The sequence below is a fragment of the Saitoella complicata genome (assembly GCF_001661265.1).
Source record: "Saitoella complicata NRRL Y-17804 unplaced genomic scaffold SAICOscaffold_6, whole genome shotgun sequence".
Lineage (NCBI taxonomy): Eukaryota > Fungi > Ascomycota > Saitoellomycetes > Saitoellales > Saitoellaceae > Saitoella > Saitoella complicata.
In genome coordinates this window covers 75923-94161 of record NW_017566997.1, presented here as the reverse complement: position 1 = coordinate 94161, position 18239 = coordinate 75923, and the positions used below count along the sequence as shown (strand labels likewise).

General features: G+C 53.2%; 8 protein-coding genes across 8 annotated transcripts; 3 read left to right on the top strand and 5 right to left on the bottom strand.

Moving 5' to 3' along the window:
• Positions 1-102: 102 nt before the first annotated feature.
• On the top strand, positions 103-671 carry SAICODRAFT_34028 (uncharacterized protein; the record flags this gene model as incomplete). The annotated part of the gene is made up of 2 exons (XM_019168328.1): positions 103-280; positions 337-671. The coding sequence occupies 2 exons, from the start codon at positions 103-105 to the stop codon at positions 669-671; spliced, it is 513 nt and encodes a 170-aa protein (XP_019025448.1).
• Positions 672-737: 66 nt separating this feature from the next.
• SAICODRAFT_54626 (guanosine-diphosphatase) lies at positions 738-2252 on the bottom strand (the record flags this gene model as incomplete). Its single annotated transcript, XM_019169300.1, has 1 exon — positions 738-2252. The coding sequence occupies one exon, from the start codon at positions 2250-2252 to the stop codon at positions 738-740; it is 1515 nt and encodes a 504-aa protein (XP_019025447.1).
• Positions 2253-2718: 466 nt separating this feature from the next.
• On the top strand, positions 2719-5005 carry SAICODRAFT_208209 (thioredoxin). The gene has a single exon (XM_019166333.1). It carries the CDS (start codon positions 3068-3070, stop codon positions 4859-4861), a length of 1794 nt encoding a protein of 597 aa, XP_019025446.1. The 5' UTR covers positions 2719-3067; the 3' UTR covers positions 4862-5005.
• A 161-nt stretch (positions 5006-5166) lies between these two features.
• SAICODRAFT_24135 (uncharacterized protein) lies at positions 5167-6648 on the top strand (the record flags this gene model as incomplete). The annotated part of the gene is made up of 1 exon (XM_019166753.1): positions 5167-6648. The coding sequence occupies one exon, from the start codon at positions 5167-5169 to the stop codon at positions 6646-6648; it is 1482 nt and encodes a 493-aa protein (XP_019025445.1).
• On the bottom strand, positions 6638-8535 carry SAICODRAFT_89968 (uncharacterized protein; the record flags this gene model as incomplete). The annotated part of the gene is made up of 3 exons (XM_019171669.1): positions 6638-7878; positions 7935-8354; positions 8417-8535. The coding sequence occupies 3 exons, from the start codon at positions 8533-8535 to the stop codon at positions 6711-6713; spliced, it is 1707 nt and encodes a 568-aa protein (XP_019025444.1). The 3' UTR covers positions 6638-6710.
• A 388-nt stretch (positions 8536-8923) lies between these two features.
• Positions 8924-9789, bottom strand: SAICODRAFT_29489 (uncharacterized protein). Its single transcript, XM_019167428.1, has one exon. The coding sequence runs from the start codon at positions 9681-9683 to the stop codon at positions 9015-9017; it is 669 nt and encodes a 222-aa protein (XP_019025443.1). The 5' UTR covers positions 9684-9789; the 3' UTR covers positions 8924-9014.
• Positions 9790-10489: 700 nt separating this feature from the next.
• On the bottom strand, positions 10490-11927 carry SAICODRAFT_77707 (homeobox-domain-containing protein; the record flags this gene model as incomplete). The annotated part of the gene is made up of 2 exons (XM_019171075.1): positions 11506-11927; positions 10490-11452 (listed from the first exon to the last, which is right to left on the bottom strand). Coding segments are annotated over exons 1-2 (1011 nt in total), but the record flags the coding sequence as incomplete, so codon positions are not given.
• Positions 11928-12046: 119 nt separating this feature from the next.
• SAICODRAFT_208188 (phospholipid-translocating P-type ATPase) lies at positions 12047-17542 on the bottom strand. The gene is made up of 2 exons (XM_019166332.1): positions 17267-17542; positions 12047-17214 (listed from the first exon to the last, which is right to left on the bottom strand). Exon 2 carries the CDS (start codon positions 17154-17156, stop codon positions 12246-12248), a length of 4911 nt encoding a protein of 1636 aa, XP_019025441.1. The 5' UTR covers positions 17157-17214; positions 17267-17542; the 3' UTR covers positions 12047-12245.
• Positions 17543-18239: the final 697 nt, after the last annotated feature.

The following is an 18239-nucleotide window of genomic DNA, read 5'->3' as shown; positions in this document are numbered from 1 at the left end:
GCACCGCATCAACTGCCGGTTGCAACTGTGGCGCAACCGGCACAATCGATGGATACTCGCGACGATAACCTTCTTTTCCTCAACCTCCTCCAAAGATAGACAATGTCACAACAAAGAGAAACCCTCGATATCAAGCGCTCGACCTCGGGGAAGAAGGCCGCAATTAGCAAGTTGCTCCAGGAGACGCCTGATCGGGAGGAGGAAGAGGAGAGTGTGCTGTCGAGACTACCACAGCAGAAGCCGGAGATGAAGCTTGGTGCTCTGGGTGGTGGATCAGATCGTACGCCTTGAGAACGGAAAACAATGAAATAAACAAGCTAACTCTAGACCATACAGTACTCTCCCGTCTCAACTCGTTCCTCCCACAGCTAAAAGCCGCGAATGAGGACCTAGAGAAAGTCGAGGATAAGGAGACGCTGAATATTGAGAATATTGGGGAAGATGAGGAGAAGTATATTGAGATGAATCTTGGGTTGGGGGTGTTGGAGGAGAAGAGGCCGGGGGAGGAATTCGAGTCGGATAGTGAGGAGAGTGGGAGTGAGGAGGAGGAGGAGGGGGAGGATGAGGTTGACATTCTCGCACAACTTACAGGAGCGACGAAGAAGTCGCGGTCGTCAAAACCCGCAATCGAGGTGGTGGAGACAAATACCAAAGATTCCCAGAAACAATGACAAGACCATGTCTTGAATTAGCAAAGAAAACACTCTATCGAACTACTCCCCCTTCTCTCATGGTATCTACTGAATCTTCTTACACTCCCACCCCCCCTCAAGCATCGGCAAGCTCGCCCCAAGACACCACCCCAACTCATTCCCCCCAATCTTCTTCGCGATCCTAACCTCCCTCTCCAACGGCATCTCATACCCAATCTCTAACAACGCCTCCACGAAACTCAAATCAAGACACCACTCTGGTCGATCCGCCAACTCCTCCAACGCGCCCGGGATGGATTCGAAGGAGGAGTAGTGAGCGGTACCACCGCAGACTTTTTTCGTGAGCGCGCGGAGTTCGGAGAGGGTGAAGGAGGAGGGCATCCCGAGTGGTGCGGTACGGTCGTAAAAGTAGGAAAAGATGAATACGTCTTCGTTTGCGAAAGTCTTTGCCAACGATGGTTGATGGATTCCATTAAATGAGCACGGGGCAAGCGTGCAGTCCGCGCTCTTATTGAGGATTTGTTCGGCGAGGTAACGACACTGAGATGCCGAATCCTCGTCTGGACCGATCATTTTGAGGGTTGTCACCGTTCCGGAGCGGTCGATGTCGAGGTTGATTTCTTTTGAGGTTTTGGGTGCGAGGCAAGGGTTGATGATGGGCAAGCTAGCCCAGTTTTCCTCTTGAGCGTGTTTTTCCTTGAATGCTTTGACCACGAGACGATGGATCGCATCCCGAGCCTCCATCAAGCCGTATCCCAAGTGCGAGTGCTGGTAGAGCTCAAACTTGCGGCCACCGAATGTGAGTTCGTATTTATGATCACCCTCCTGCAATTTTTCGGGCATGCCACCATCGACAGAAGAGAAAGTGGGCTCAAACACAATCTGCGTACTCCCACCCCCCAAATCAAAGATCGCAGCAGTAGGGCTCTCCTCCTTCGATCCAATCTTTCCAAGCAAGTAGTTGGTGGTGATCCAAGCATAAACACCCTCATCCGATCCATCCATGATAACGATCCCATCTTTCGCGAGGATCGGGAAAGGATACTTCGTCTCCAAATGCTTCCTCACAGCATCAAGAATAACCCCACTCTTCTCCTCCCCCAACAACCTCAACCCAGCCGTAGCCTTAACAGCAACAGGCGTACACCCCCTCAACTCCTCCGGCACACTCTCCATCGCAACCTCCAACAACGGATCCAAACTCCTCGCTGCACCTTCTGCATCAACACTAGCCCCCTTACCGAAAGCGGAAAGGCCAGGGTTGATCATTTTGAAGTCTTCGTGTTCGAGGACGGGGGTTGGGCCGCAGTTGTTGAAGCGGTAGACGTGGATGCGGGAGCCGGTTGAGCCGGCGTCGATCATGAGGGCGTATTGGATGATAGGTTTTTTGCCGTCGTGGGAGACGGTGCATTTGTCGGAGGTGGCTTTGGAGCCAGAAGAAGCGATTTTTGGGGCAGCGGGTTTGGAGTCGGTGATGGGCTTGGGGGGTTCGGTTGCAGAGATGGGTGCGGCGGGTTTTTCGGGGGTAGCTGGCGCGACGACGGGGACGGGGACGACCTCCTCCACCTTCTTCGGTGCCTCAACAGTAACTTCAGGCATGCCATAATCCGTCTCCCCACCAACAGGACTCTGCTCATACTCCGTAACACCACCCTCATAAGATTGCGACACAGGCATCAACATCCACAACCCCATCACCGCCAACACCAACACAATCGCAATCTTTCCATACCGAGCCATGAGTCCCTGATTCATATCTTTTCCGTTTTCGGAGCGCGTTCGTGGGCGAAATGTGTGACGATCGCGTTTTTCGTAGGGATCGTGGGGTGGTTGGGTGCGGTTGAATGAGAAGTAGGAAAAGATTGTGGGGCGTTTGCGGAGGTCTTTTGGGGATTGATTTGAGGAGGTTGGGAGCATGTGGTTGCTCTGGGTGAGCTACGGTCTAGAGAGGGTTGATTGACCGTAGTCGTTGTTGTCCTGCCAGCTGCTGGTGGTTGGGTGGAGGAGGTCGCCTGCACGAACGCGCACAACCCAAATCCAAAGAGTAAACGAAGGTGCGCTTCCCGGACAGTTCTTGATTGCAAAAGCTCTTCGATTTCTGTCTCAATCCCTTTAACCTCCTCTCACAACAGTCATGTGAAACTCCCCAATGCGGTGACCCTGACCTTACGTGGGCGATCTGACGTACGCAAGCGTAACGAAGATTCCCGAACCTTATTTATTTCATCGGTCGCCCTCGACGAAAACCACTACACAGACCATAGACCTCAGTCACGATACAGTTCCTCAAGTTTAGATCACGGCTTTTCAGTCCTCTTATTCAGCGTTCTTGCACAGCAACAGCTGCACCAACTTTCCATCCAGGTCTTCGCCTTCCTCTTCGAATTCGCCTCCTCACAACCACTACCCGCAGAATGACAACTGGTGAACCAGTCACGCTTTATGTCTACGATTTGTCCAACGGCCTCGCCCGTCAAATATCACAACAACTAACCGGCGTCCAACTCGACGGAATTTGGCATACCTCCGTCGTTGTCTACAGCACAGAATTCTACTTTGCCGGCTACGGCTCTGGGATCTTCACCGCTATCCCGGGCCGGACCCATCATGGTCCTCCGCTTCAAAAGATCGAAATGGGGACGACTGAGATAGACAAAGACACTTTCTTGGAATATCTGGACACGCTGAGGGGGGTGTGGGGAGCTGAGAAGTATCATCTCTTGGAGAGGAATTGCAATAATTTCTCGGATGCGCTTTGTGAGTTCTTGGTTGGGCAACACATACCTTCACACATCGTCGACCTTCCACGACAATTTATGTCAACGCCGTTTGGACAGATGATGAGACCGCAGATCGACCAGATGTTCCGACGTGGGCCGCCTGCGGGTACACAATCCATGCCCGCCCAGTCCCTTCCATCTCGCTCCACCAACCATTCTGCGGCTGTGGGAGGCGGTGACGCACCACTCTCCCCATCCGCCGTCAAATCCGTCCGAAACCTCACCGAGCTGGAATCCCTCCTCACCTCCTCCCCTGCCTCCATCATCTTCTTCACCTCCGCCACCTGTCCTCCATGCCGTGCCGTCTCCCCGCACTTCGATCGCCTAGCGACCTCCCACCCGGAGTTGACATTCGTCAAGATCGATATTGGGATGGCGTATGAGATTGGTGCGAAGTATGGGGTGAGGGCTACGCCGACGTTCGTGACGTCTGTTAGTGGGGAGAAGGTTGGGGAGTGGAAGGGTGGTGATCCGAGCGTGCTTGAAATGAATGTCGGACGGTTGGTGGAGGTTTTGGAGGCGAGGAAACCTAAGCATCCGCATGCGAAGTTGGAGTTGAAGACGTTTGCGAGGGTGTCAAAGAAGCCGGTGTTGTATGACCGGGTACCGCCATTAGATAAAGTCAAGGGGAGGATTGAGGCTGCGTTTGCGGCGAAGGGGTTGGGTGGGGAGGGGAAGACGCTGAGCGACGTTGTTCGGTTTTTGGAAGAACGCGCCAAGTCGCCGGCGGGCGCGAAGTTACCCGCCATGCCAGCGTGGTCCACTATGATCCAGACCGCACTTGATAGACTTTCAGGGGACGAGGTGTTTCCCGTCATCGACCTTCTCCGGGTCGCAGCGGTGGATGTCCGGGTGAGTGGGTACTTTGCCGAAGAGAAGGATATGTCCACCATTCGTGCCATCCTAAACAAAACCGGAGAGGTGGAGTGTGGCTTTCAATTGAGGTTGGTCACGATGCAGATGTTGTGTAACCTCTTCTCCTCGCCGCTCGGTCCACAGCGACTCATATCCTTGGATGGTGTACTGGACGCGTTATTCGCCGTTCTGCCTTCTGCGTTGTTGGATACCGAGACGAAGGTCTGCGCTGCGGCGTCCGGGTTGGCGTTCAACATCGCGACGTACACGTTCCAACAACGTACCTCCTCCCACCCCTCTACACTTCCCGAGTCAGCGACCCTCGAACTCGTCGCCGCGCTTGTCGAATCCCTCCAATCCGAATCATCCATGGATGCTGGAACCCTGCGAGGCCTGGTCCTCGCCCTAGGCCATCTCGCGTATTTGGCACCGGTGGAGGGAGATGTCTTGGGGTTACTTGCGGGGATGGAGGTTAGTGGGGTGTTGAAGGCAAAGGGGAGGGATGTGGGGGACGAGGAGGTTGGGAGGATGTGTAAGGAGGTTGCGGAGCTGTGTCAGGGTTTGGAGAATTAGAGGTATACGTATGCTTGTCTGGCGTAAAGATGCTTTGTTCGTATAGGCGTACAAGGAATTAATAGATGAACATGTCTGACAGGTATGCAAATCAGCTGGCAGGAGCTAGTGGACTGAACCTACGCTCATAACAGCGAAACTCGAACGTCTAAGTCAAATGCTACAGCAGAGTCCTCAGAAACTGTCAACAACAACTACGCAAAGCCAGCGATATGTCGCTGCAACCCTGCACAAGGCCTGCATGAGGTCTCCACACCTTATTTTCCATCTTACATACACTTCCTCGAATCTCCTCACCACCGCCGATGACCTCCACCCCAACCTCAGCAACCTCAGCAACCCCATCCGCATGCCAATCCCTTATCCAGGAAGTCCAAACCTACCGCTACGGCCCTGCCCTCCAGCGCCAACGTAAAATCTCCGGCATCGCCCAATTCGTTGAGATCCTCCACAAAGAGCTAGCAGTCCTCGAGAAAGCCGCGGAGAACCCGGCAAATGCGGGGCATGTGATTGAGAGTTCGAACTTCGGGTATTTGAGGGCTGTGTGGGATGTTGCGCGGGGAGCGAAGAGGGTGGCGGGGTTGATGAAGACGTTCTATTTCAAGCCGGCGTGGAGTAAAGAGGAGGGGAGCGAAGGTACGAATGGGAGGAGTAAGACGCAGGCGAGGAAGACGAAGGGGATGGTTATGGTTGAGGTCATTGATAACGCTGGACTACGATGGATCAAAGTCTCCACCATCACCGCACGGCGGTTACGGTACGAACTTGCGGATTTGGGCTGGTACGGTCATCCTCAATCAGACACCGAAGACGAAGAATCAACGGAGAGACGACAATGCGGCCCACCATACGAGGAGTTACAATTAACCTCCATCGCCCAAAAACTCATCCAAGCCTCCGCGCAAGAACGGATACAATACCTCCATCCAGAAATCGCGTTCGTACTCCCAAATCTCGCCCAGCCCGCCTCTCCCGAGGAAAAGGAGATAGTGGATGGATACACAAACTACCTCCGCAATCTGGGGATCCAGGCTCAGATCGGTAGCGAACTTCTCCCACCACCAACTCTCGAGACCCTGCCAAACGGGGGCTCCAGCTCCCTCGCATGCACCGGCGACGTCGACCCAGACCCTGTAAACGTCGATGGTACCGCAACTCCACTCTCCCCCACCTTAAACCTTGACATAACAACGCTCCTTGCCCTAACCTCCGATATCTCTCATTACACCCACCCAACCATCACCCACCTGCCCTCACACGGCCAACACCCCGCCATCGCGCATCAGATCGCATGCGAATCTCAATCACATCTATTGGTAGGGAGTTTGTGGCCGGTGTTGGAGGGGAGGGGGCTAGAGTGTACGGAGGGTGCAGCGGAGAAATACAGGGAGGTTGTGGGGTTGGTTGGGAATGGGGAGGAGAAGGAGAGGGCGAGTTTGTTGTTGCATGAGGGTGGACGAACTCCAGAGTGGGAGGAGAAGTGGAGCAAGCTCTCGGAATACGAATTACCGAGATCGATTCAGCTACCGGTCAAAATTGTTCCGTTTACGTTGGAAGACGTGCCGACGGAAGAGCTACCAGGATTCACCTCTCGCCTCTCAAAAGCCGCAAGAGAAGTCTTCGTAGTAGGGTGGGTCCAACGCAAAACGAGCATAACCGCAAACAAAGCCATCACGAAGATGGTAAGACAAGAGACGGAGGATAGACATGAGCTGGAAGGGGAGAGGAGACCGGGGGTTTGGTTACACGAGGCAAGGTCCTTGAGGGGAGACAAACGGGAAGATTAACACAACATGTCTTTCAAAAACGTCAATTGGATGACAAGATATCAAAGAAAAGGTCCGCACACTTAATCCTTCTTACTCGCATCCTTATCCTTTTTCACCAATCTCTGCGTCCCGATATCCTCATCATCCCCCTCATCCTCCGTCCACCGATCGAAATCATCATCGTCACCGACAGCAAAGAGTGTCTCCCCAATTTCTCCCTCGTCGTTCTCTATTCTCCTTGTGGAAGAAGAAGGAGCGCTAGCATCAGGGCGTGCTGACTCGGCTCGATGAGCCTGTAGTGCCATAGGTGTAGAGGTATCCGTTCTCGGGATGGACTTGTCGGGCAGAGTCGTTGCCTGTGATTCCCCGTTGGCAGAGCCTTCTTCAAGGTCATCATCCCCCTCTCGATCCCCAAGCTCAAACACATCATCCTCCTCCTGCGAAATCTCCTCGCTCATTGCAAACCTCCTATTATTCGCCGTCGGCCTCCACAAATAACAAATCGTCCCCAACACCGCAAGATACAGCACACTCATCCACCCATCAAGCACAAACCACTGACTCTTCCAATGCGAAGGTAGGAAATCGGGTTCGTCGCGCATGGTGATGACGACAGAGTTGAGGAAGAACATGAACATGAGGATGGAGATGGACCAGACTAACAAGCGCCAGAGACGGCGGTACATGAGGGCTTTCGCGGATTGTTTACGGCGTTCGAGGTCTTTGCGGGTGTTTGTGAGGCCAGTTAGGATCCAAAGGTAGAAGGCTGTCATGGTTGCGGCCAAGGGGAGAACGATGGCGAGGAAGATCCAGCCTGCGGTGTCTTCGGTGACGTTGTAAGACGCGATGGCGAATGCAACGCCGAAGACGAAGTGCACGATTGCCAAGAGTCTGCATTTCCACATTGTGGGTCCGAGAGATTGTTTCACAACACCGAAACCGAGAGCGACGATCAAGAGGATGAAGAACGACAAGGACACACGTCCGGCGTTCAAGACCGAAAGCACGATCTGGAAGATACGCGCACCAATATTCATCCCATGAACGTTCACGTAGTCATAATATCCCCACACAAGGACCTGCTCCACGAAGAGGTATATGATGATCGCGGTGATGTAGTTCTGGACCGGCAAACTATCGTCGCGGTGTTGCCAGTACAGAAAACCCCAGCCAAACCCGAGAATGGCGTATAGAAGGGCAAGACCACCATAGAAAGGAAGCTTGGGGTAATCAGCAGCGGCTAGTTCACTGTGAGAACGTTGGTCAGTACATAGTCCGTCAGACTCGCGCGAGGACGATCTCACCCATAAGCATTACGCCACTCGACAACGATATCATACTGCTCCCCGGACACCAACGGCGCCGTTCCAACACAGTAAAATCCAGTTTTACTAACCGGGTACTTGATCGGCGTCGTGTCATTCAAATGAATCGAAGTCGTATAAATACTGCGCGTATTGTTTCCCACAGCCGGATCAAGCAAGAATTGTCCATACTGGGACTTCTCGCACAGATCGAGAGAGATGGCGGAGTTGTCACAGACGTAAGCGTATTCTGTCCATCCATACTCAGACTCGGCGGCGTTCTTAACGACTCGGCCGATCCTGTTTACGTCCGTCCATTCGAAGATAATTAACGCAACGACTTGATTCTCCTCAGACCGGATTGGCTGAGGAAGAGAAACTTCAATGAATGGCTTGATCTTTCCTCCAGTAGCTAGTCGACTAAGTTTCAATCCGTCAGTACTTTACACGAGCAGTCGGAACAGGATCGATTTCAAGTATACCTGTACATCCCTGAGCATCGCTGCTGATTCCACTCCACCTCGTTCAATGAAACCTCATTCGCAGCAACCAGACTCAACAAGAGCGCCAATAACGATAACAAGCCAGTCAAATATCGCATCCTGAATGAATGCAGACCCGCGATGTTGTCTGTGTACGCACGCTCGGAGCCCGACGTTGCGCCAGCGTGCGTAGGCCCTGCCCTGCAGCTGCTGAGCCCCCATGACATCTTGGCGACACAGCGTTGGAAATAACGAGATTGCTGAGGGAGTCTTCTTTGGACTATCTGAACCCTAACATCGGTCGTGCTGAATATACTTTTCCTATTGATCCTAGAGCAATGTCCTATAGATTCAGTAGAATATGGTAGGTAGACTTGATCCCCTCCGCTCCACACTCTCGCACTCACTGCCCGAGTGTTCCTATGGCATCCGTCCTAGAGCCATGTCCGTGTATGATATCAATATAATCGCTCGAACCAGCGAGAGATTGTGAAACACCCGTCCTCCATCCTTCCTAATCATGCTCCGATCCACCCCTCCTCTTCCCTCTCCATTCGCGGTATTCCTGTTCAGTCGCTCAGCGTTCCCGTAAAATATATCAAGACGTCTGATCCCCGAACCCTCCCATGCTGACATCAGCAGTCAGTTCCCCAGCACCCGGACCCATCCCATTCACGTTCGCCATAGCCAAGGTAGCCTGCAATTGGGCATTACTCATCTCCATATCCAACGGTTGCATAGCCGCAAACTGGTCCGCTGCCGGCGCGAAACCAGTTGTGTCCATGGGCATCATTCCGGCAGGTATCTGACGAACGTTAACGTCCGGATATGCCTGTTGGAGCGTGGCGCCGTTGACATTGAACCCTTGAGCCTGGATATCGATTTGCATCGCGTCCATGGGAGGCTGCTGTGCTTGCATTGCATTCTGTTGCTGCTGCATGGCCTGCATGACTTGGAACTCATTGTTAAACGCAATCGCAGCTTGGATTTCCGCCTGTTGTTGCTGCTGGATATGCTCCGCAATCTGGAGTTGCTGAAGCTGCTCGATCTGTTGCTGCTGTAGCTCGAAGGTCTGCATATCCTGTTGTTGCGCCTGAGGCTGCTGCTGTTGAAGCTGCTCGAAAGTCTGCTGCATGGCCTGCTGCATAGACTGTGGTGCTGCCATCTGTTCTGACATCTGCTGGGATATCTGTTGTTGCATTTGCTGCAAATCCGGCTGAACTGGGAACATTGAACCAGTCGCGCCTGGCATGCCCGACGTATCCATCATGGTAGTCTGCATAGCCTGACCCTGACTCGCAAGGTGAGTCAATGAACCCGCATCAAGCGCCGCAGGCGAGTGTCCAATCCCAGACAACGGAGTCAAGACATCCACAGGCGACGTAACACCCGAGAACCCCTGTACCGGCTGCGGACTGATCGAGCTCGACGGATCAAAGGTGATCACAGGCGCAGGAGAAACTGACTGATGCATAGCAAAATCACGCTGAGTAGGCGGCGTGGACAAGTGACTCTGCGTCTCGAACAAGGCAGGGGAGGCAAGCGTTGGCATAGGCGCAGCCGGTGCACCACCATTGGCCATCTGAGCCTCTTGGAAGGCAGGGACCGTCTGAGCTTGTTGTGCTTGTTGCTGCGACTGCTGGTCTCCAGGAAACGAGGTCGTGTGCGGATGTGCAGGCGCAGGCGCAGAGGCTGTGCCATCAGGGATCGAGTAGGCCGAGAAATCCACGTATGGTGGCAACGACCTGCTTCGTTGACGTCTGTGACCTTTGCCAGCGCCAGGAGGCATAAGGTGCTGGGGATTCGGCGGAGGCTGCTGTTGCTGCTGCTGGGTCAAAGAGGGCGTAGTGGGTATAGAGCCAGCCGGCGAATTGAAAGGCACGTCAGGCGTGCTAAGCTGTGATGGTATCGACGGTACTGCTTGTAATCCAGCATTGAAGATCATCAACGAGGGCTCAATGGTGACCATAGGGTTTCCACGGCTAGTCGTCGCCAATTTTGTAAACTGATGGACGAGCAACGCTGCCGGTCCGATCAGGGTGTGCTGCAAAATACTCGTCGCCTGCTGTTGCTCCGTGAAATCCGTGCATTGTCTCCATCCTCCAGCTGCGGGAACCTCCATGAAGAAGATGGGTCTCTCACGAAGGAACACAGTCGCCGACACATTCTGCTGTCCAGGGATGAGTTGAGACGTGAGAGCCGGGGTAACAGTAACACTGGAGATGGCGTTGAATCCAAACTCGATCCTAAACCCAGTCGAACCGCTGTTGACATAGTACGTGAACCGCGCTTCCGTGGGCGAGTAATAGATGACCAAGTCGTTCTCGTTACACGCGATGCGACTCCATGTACCAATCGTGAGCGACTGACACGACACACGCTCCGCAACGCTCCTAGCCTGTGGCATTCCGACCGGAGCAAACGGGCTCAAAGGCGCAGCGAAGAAAGCAGGCTGTCCAGCAGCAAACACGTTCGGCCCATGTCCTAAACTGTTCGAACGCGCTAAAGCAGGCTTTCCCATCCCAAACGCACTCGGTTGCGTCGTGTCGAACAGATGCGTAGGCGGCAGCCCATTCGTCTCATCAATCTCCTCGTCGTCGTCGTGGTCTTCCGACTTCTTCTGCAACAGCTTCACCTTTGCACGCCTGTTTTGAAACCAAATTTGAACCGATCGTTCTGTCATGCTGATCTTTGCCGCGACTGCTTCCCTGATCTTCGACGTCGGACTAGGATTCACGGCGAAGGTCTCCTCCAATACGGCAAGTTGCTCAGGGGTTGCTCGCTGACGTTTCTTGTTGACTTGTTGTTGAGTGAGATTTGCGGTGCTGGACTTCGCACGAGACAGAGCTCGTAGACGTCCGACTGGGCGAGAGACAGGCGAGGATGGGGCAGTCCCTGCCACCGAGTGCGCTGGCGTACTCTCCGCGTCAGACTCATTCTTCAGGTATACAGAATCGTCGAAGCCATCACCGCCAATGTGGGGTGATTGCTGAGGGGTGACCTTGGCCGAATATGTTTCTGAGGCAGGAGCGGAAACTAAGCAGGACGTTAACACAGTGAACGATGAGAAAGGAGAACAGGACGCGCACCAGGCTCATGATTAGCCACCATATTTTCATGGGAATCGTTGGCCGACATGTTCGAAAGGTAGCGATCAGCTACTCAAATAATGGAGGTGTATAGGCGATCAGCGGTGCGAAGCCGTGTTGCCGTCGTGGTCTGATCTGCCTCAAAACAGTGGGCAATGACCGCGAAAAAGGAGAAACCGATCCAGGAAAGTGGACAGCCGTTGTCGCTGAAGTTTGGATCAATCGAATGAAGTACTGGAAGGACCTTTTTGGTGTTGCAGAGGTGCGGCGAGCGTGAACCAAAAAGTGGTGGGAAGTTGCCAAAGGAATGTGATGTAGTTGGCGCAATGACGAACTGCAAGTGGTGAGCCGATAGATCAGATACTTTGACTTTTCACAGCGTTCTTGAAGGCAATCGCAACTGCTATTTTGCTGGATCCGAGGTGCTGGCCGAGATCGGGTTTGTTATACTCCTCGTGGTACCGGCTGAGAGTTCTGGGGTGCCTGAGCAGCGCACCCCGGCCGCCAAACGGGAATCACAGAGCGAAGACGAACTTAAATTCACGTGAGCCAAGACATATATGTATAGAGAAACTGCCGGAGATCATCTTTGTATAACGTTATACTTTTGAAGAAGCTTTGCAAAAGAGTACACCGACACCAGAACTCCGTATCCTACGGCTATTTCCTATGGACCCCATGCCTTGTTCGACCAATAGATAACCAATCCTGCGACACTCCCTCTCTCCTGACCATCAACCCTACGAATCTCTCCGCTTCAACGCCGACTTCAGATCACTGCTTGCGGGTAATGATATCCTCCGTGCCGGTGGTCGTGCCGGTGGTCGCGCCGGTGAGGCGTCTCGGTCCAGTTCCGAAATGGAAAGATCTGACCGGGAGCCAATGGACCGCTCGTCGACACGTAGTGAGTTCTTCCGGTAAGGCGGATTGAGGTATTTGGTAGAACCAGATGACTCGCCACCGGAGACAGGGCGCTCAGTCACGCGTGAAGTGCGGGACTTGCTGGTCTCCTCGAGGTTGTCGGGCCGGTTCCTCAACAGCTCCTCGACCTCCAGTTCTCTCCGGATCTCCTCACTAGCCTTCTTCTTTCCGCGATTCCATCCCATTTGCAATTCAGAAGCAGCCTCTTCTTCAAGACGGAAGCGAACAACCGGGTCGTGCTCAAGCTCGGCAAAGACGTCAGAGTCAGTGGGGAACATGCTAGCACGGACCGTCGAAACCAGGACGTCAAAGAGGAGAGCAGCCGCCAAAGACAAGAGAACCGCACACCACCAGGACAAGTTCCGTCCCATATGGTTGATGAAGTTGCCCTTGACCTTGTAGATCTTGTTGTTGGTGTAGATGCCGCTGAGAAGCATATTCCAGATGAACCAACCAAAGGTTGTGATGACAGCCGTAACCCAAGTAATCGCATTCCAGTTACGCGACTCCAAGAATTGAAGCTTGACAATGACCAAAATAACGACGTAGGTAAAGATTGCACTTCCGAACTGGAAGAGGTCACCCGAATCAGCTGAGGGTAAACCAACGAACGCAAGTGCGATGTAGAATCCCATGAACGCCTGACACACAGCAATGAACTGCCACCCAAGATAGACCTTGATGTTGAACGCCTCGTTATGCTGCCCCTTGCGGTACAACTCCGGCACTGCAAGAAGCGTCGTAGCGTGCAAATCCTGACTAAGAACACCAGGAATGATAACCGGCAACGACGAGAACAAGGTGTTGAAGACCGAAAGCGACCAAGACTCAAACAAAGATGTACCAGTGTAACCCACATGACGTTGGAAGATAGCTTGCATGAGGTAGAACACCAACTCCTTGTAGAACGTACCAAGAATGAACTTGGACGTCCTGATGTAACACCATCGTCCATGAACAAACATTAGCTTCTGCAAGAACCTGAACTGCGCAATGGAGTAATCAGAGCAACGGGCAGCCTGAAGACCTTCCTTACCGGTGATCCCGATACCGACGTGAGCCTCCTGGATCATGGCAATGTCATTGGCACCATCACCGATAGCCAGCGTGACAGAGCGCTGCACCTTCTTCCTGACGGAACGGACCATTGTCGCCTTTTGACTTGGGGAAGCACGGCAAACGATGACTGAATCAGCCTTGACACCAAGATCGAGGAAGAGCGTCATCATCGTCATATCGGACTCGATATCCGCGAGCGTTGCACCATCAACGACAATGACTGAATGTGCAACATGTCCATCCTGCAAATCGAGCATAGCTTGCGCCATGGTGCCGGTCATGTCTGTGTCATTGGAGTCTAGAATGGTAACAGTCGAGAAGTCCTTGATCAGCCTACAGGAGTGGCCGATGTTAATGGCAGTTTCGCGTTTATCACCAGTCAACATCCAAATCTTGATACCAGCACGCCTGATCTTGTCAATCGCCTCCGGAACACCACGCTGCAGCTTGTCCTCAATGGCAGTAGCACCAGAAACCTCAAGATCAGTCTCGATGATCTCAGCAGCGTTCTCAATCTTGAGCTGGCGATCAACAAGAGACGTCGTGGCTTCATTGTAAATCTTGCGCCAGACCTGATACTCGTTGTTGTCCAAGAACTTGTGCCCGTACAGCAACGTACGCAAACCCTCCGTCGCGAAATCATCAATGTGCTGGAAGGTACGCTCGAAAACAAGCGCATCATTCAAGACGATCTTATCGTCGACAAGATCCACCAGGTCACTCCTAAATTCGCGCTCCAAGGGCAAAGGAGATTTGAGCTCACCGTACGCCATACTGTGCCGAGAATCGAATTGCACGGAAGTACGGGTGTAGATACTGTCGTCATCCACCGAGTCCTTGCGGTCCTTCAACCACACATCGAGATCACGGATGGTCTCCATGCGATCGGCAGTACTGCGCCTGGCAAGCTGCATACTCGGACGTGGCCTGGCGGCATTCATGCTGTTCCTCGCCAAATACCGCTCCGCCTCTACAGACTTGCGCATACTCGCCGAACGCCTGACATCAGCCTTCTTCTTCTGCGCGATATCCTTCATCCTCAAACGCTCAGCAATGACCGAATCAGCACCCTTACAAAACAGACAAATCCTTCCATCCGGGAATCGGAGAACGATCGACATTCTCTTACGCTTCGAACTGAACTCGATGACGTCCAAGATCTGGTATACTTCGACCATGGGCTGTTCCTCCAATCCGTTGGGGTACGTCTTGACACTAACCGCGTTGACGCTGCGATCGACGACGATGTATCCCAACTCCTTCGCCGCATTGACAAGAGCCAGCTCATCGGGCGAAGCAGCCTGGTATTCCACATCCCCAGTCTCATCATTCGTGTCCGGAAGACACGTATGACACAAAGCTATGGCTAACAAGAAAAACCTCGCACGCCTCGAAAAGATCGTATGCGGATGCGTCTGCAAGTACTCCAACAAATCGATCGTGTTACGGACAGGCTGCTGCTTTCCGGGCTGCGCACTCGGCTTCCAGTGTGGCGGTTCCTCCGCGTCCTCCGACATGGTGACAACGCCATAATCACCACCATTCACCGGAATACTCTGACTCCTCATAATACCGCGATCAACATCCATCGACTTGGCCCTTGACATCGCCTCCTTCTTCTGCCTCTTGATCGTCTTCTTCGTAGTTCTCTTCTTGTGCCTCAAGTACAACTTCCCGTCTTCTCTCCTTCTCTCCTGCTGTAAATCGAGATCATGCAACCACGCATACCCCGCCACCGAGATCTTCCGGAACAACATGATATTGTCCGTCAACGTTCCCGTCTTATCCGAGAAAACATATGAAACCTGACCGAGCTCCTCGTTGATGGTAGCCGTGCGGGCTTCGGCGGGGGTATCCGTCACTTCGTCGTACATGTCGATATCCATCTGCAACATCAGCATCTGCGCCAACTTAACGATCTCCATCGTGACATAGAGCGACAACGGAACGAGCGTGTTGAACAAAATGACGAAACCAGCAGCGATGGGCATGAAAGCGACTTTCGCATCTTGGAGATACCACGCCTCACGTTCGTACTGCTTATGCCAGATCTGGTACGCAGCAGTACAAAATACCGCAAGCAGGATGACGAAGATCACGATAATAACGACGACCTTGTTGACACTCTTCTGCATCGTCGGGGCCTTCGTACGCGCGTTCTTGGACGCATTCATCCTGATTTTCGTCTCCTCGCCCGAGAAAATAACGAATCCGGTGATACTGGGCGTATTCCTTAGGATACTCCCACGATAGAGGATGTCGTTATTCGTCACCGGGATCATATCCCCATCCATCGCGATCTTTCCATCGAAGTTGTAGAGATCCTGGTTTGGCTGCTCGACCGTGATCTCAGTCCTAAAAGTCGCCAACGCCTCATCCGTCGCGCAATGCTCACGAATTTTCGGCAGAGCCTGACGCGTCTTCAAATTCGTCTCTCCATCCAAAGCCATCGTCTCGATATACGCAACCCCATTCTCCCCACCCGAATTCAGCAACAACAAATCTGCCGGAACCCATTCATTCTGATGCAACCGGACGACATCACCAACCCTGATATCCTTCCACTTGATTTTTTGCCACACCCTCGGTCCCATGCTCTCCCCTGGCTCCGTAGGCTGATACGCCCGAAACACCTCCGTTTCCTGGTTATTCTCCACCTTATCCAACCGATACCTTCGAATGTCATCAAACCCCTCTCTCGCCATCGAAATACTCAGAAAGAATAACAATGGCACGATCGTGGTGTAGTTTCCAGTCGTACTCCATCCGGGGATCATCTGCATGATCGAGACGAGGAGGAAATAGCAATTTGCGATTTTGGAGAATTGTGCGTAGAGTTGTCTTGGGAGGAAGTTGTAGATTGTGTAGCGGGAGGAGACGATGAGGTTGTCGATATAGGGTTTGTTGGTGCGAGGGTCGATGAGAGGGTCTTTGTGTTGAGCGTCGAGAAGAAGCACGCGGCCTTCGCCGTTGTCTTCGAACTGTTGCCTGCGGAGCGCCAAGTCCCGAAGGAACTCATACCCCTCAACAACCCTCCGTTTCAGAGCCCCACCCTGCCTCTTCACCGCCCACTTCGAATAATTTGGCAACGCCTTGTCGGTGTACTGCGACAACAACGTCCTCCTTCCCTGTTTCTCCGCACTCTCCTCTTCATTGTCCCCCCTGCGTCCATTTCCCTGCCCAACACCCTCCTGCAACGGAATCGTTTCAAACCGAGCCAATCCCTGTCCCGTCGGCGGCGACGGCGTGACATCATCCTGTGCCCTCCGCTGAAAGAGCTGTGTTCGGAGCGAGTAACCTCGATTTCTCTTTGGCATCAACCCCGTCGTACTCAAATCATCCGTGCTACTCGCAGGACTGTCCACCACGGTCTGCAACACCCTCCCCTTCACGCTCGATTCCCGTGTCGGAGTACGCGGAATCTCATGAATGCGCACATTGTCGTCTTCTTCCGTGATATTGGCCTGTGGCAAGCGCGCAAGTGCCTCCGCGACGTCGATTTGGGCAGATACGACAGGGCGGGGGCGGTCGGTGTATGATTGTACTTCGGAGGAGAAGCGGACGGCGCGTGGTGCGTTGCCGCGGGGGTTGGAGAGGGATGCGCGGCCGGGTGCTGGTGCTTCGTTGTCACCCTGGGATGTATGTGGTGGTTGTGGTTGTGATGGCGACATGGTCTATGCCGACACCAAACGCGTGTGTTGATATCGACGTTTGATGTTATTGAATTATCTGTATGCCTCGGTCAGCGCTGTTTAGAACAGTCGTTCCGTCATATACATACCGTTCTCTTCTGACAAAGTTTCACCGCTCAAGCTCAAAGAGATCGCGTAACAAACTCCGCTTCCAAATACCGTAGAGATCGCAAAAGAAGTACACCAAACACGAACACCGCTGAACCTGAACTGATCACGTATACCGATCCTCTTCTCGCCTTCTTTCGTCCTTCAAATATTGTAGTGAGGGTTGCCCGACTCAGCCACGACGCTCAAGGGGTTAACGTCCGCACCCGAGCAGCAACCTTGCAGATACGAAACGGACAGGGTTCTGGAAACCAATAGGCTAAACCGTGAGCTTAAAGTTCGGTCAACTGCTGGCGCTGTCGAGATCTGTCGTTTATTCCTTCTTCAAAGAGAGGGATGAAGAGATCGTAGTTGTAAGTATGGGGATTTTGAGTAGGGACTCGGATTGCCAAGAGCGTCACGGTCCGCCCTTGTCGTAATTTAGCGGCTTGGCCGGGAATGCATGCAGCGGGGGGTTGGCAGCGTTTGGCTGACGGGGAAGAAGACGGGATGGAGGAACTGAACGGGTGAGTCGGTCTATCACACAATTCATTGAGGTTTCTACGAATTGGCCGTTTGCGGTGCGGTCGATCAAGGGCCTGGTGTAGGAGCATTACGCGCCGGCGCCGTACACGTAAGGCCTGTCTTGCAATTGACAGCTGCCATAACCGACTGGTCGGCCCATCTGTCTGAGCACTGTCTGGCCGTCACGAAATGCAATGGTCCGTGCTTCACGATTGAGCTGTCTGCGATTTCTGTCTTTGTCGTTGGAAGCTGACAGTCGCCACCCGGGCCTTCTAGCCTCGGTCGCCTCAGACCCTTGCAACCGACGCACGGCAATTGATGTCGCCTCCTGTAACTCTATCCACACCCACCCTAGCTGGCTAGCTAGACCTTGACAACAAAAAAGGGAGCATACATCCCCCATACCATCGCAGTTGTCCAGAGAGGAAGACGGTTGTTGGATCATCCTGT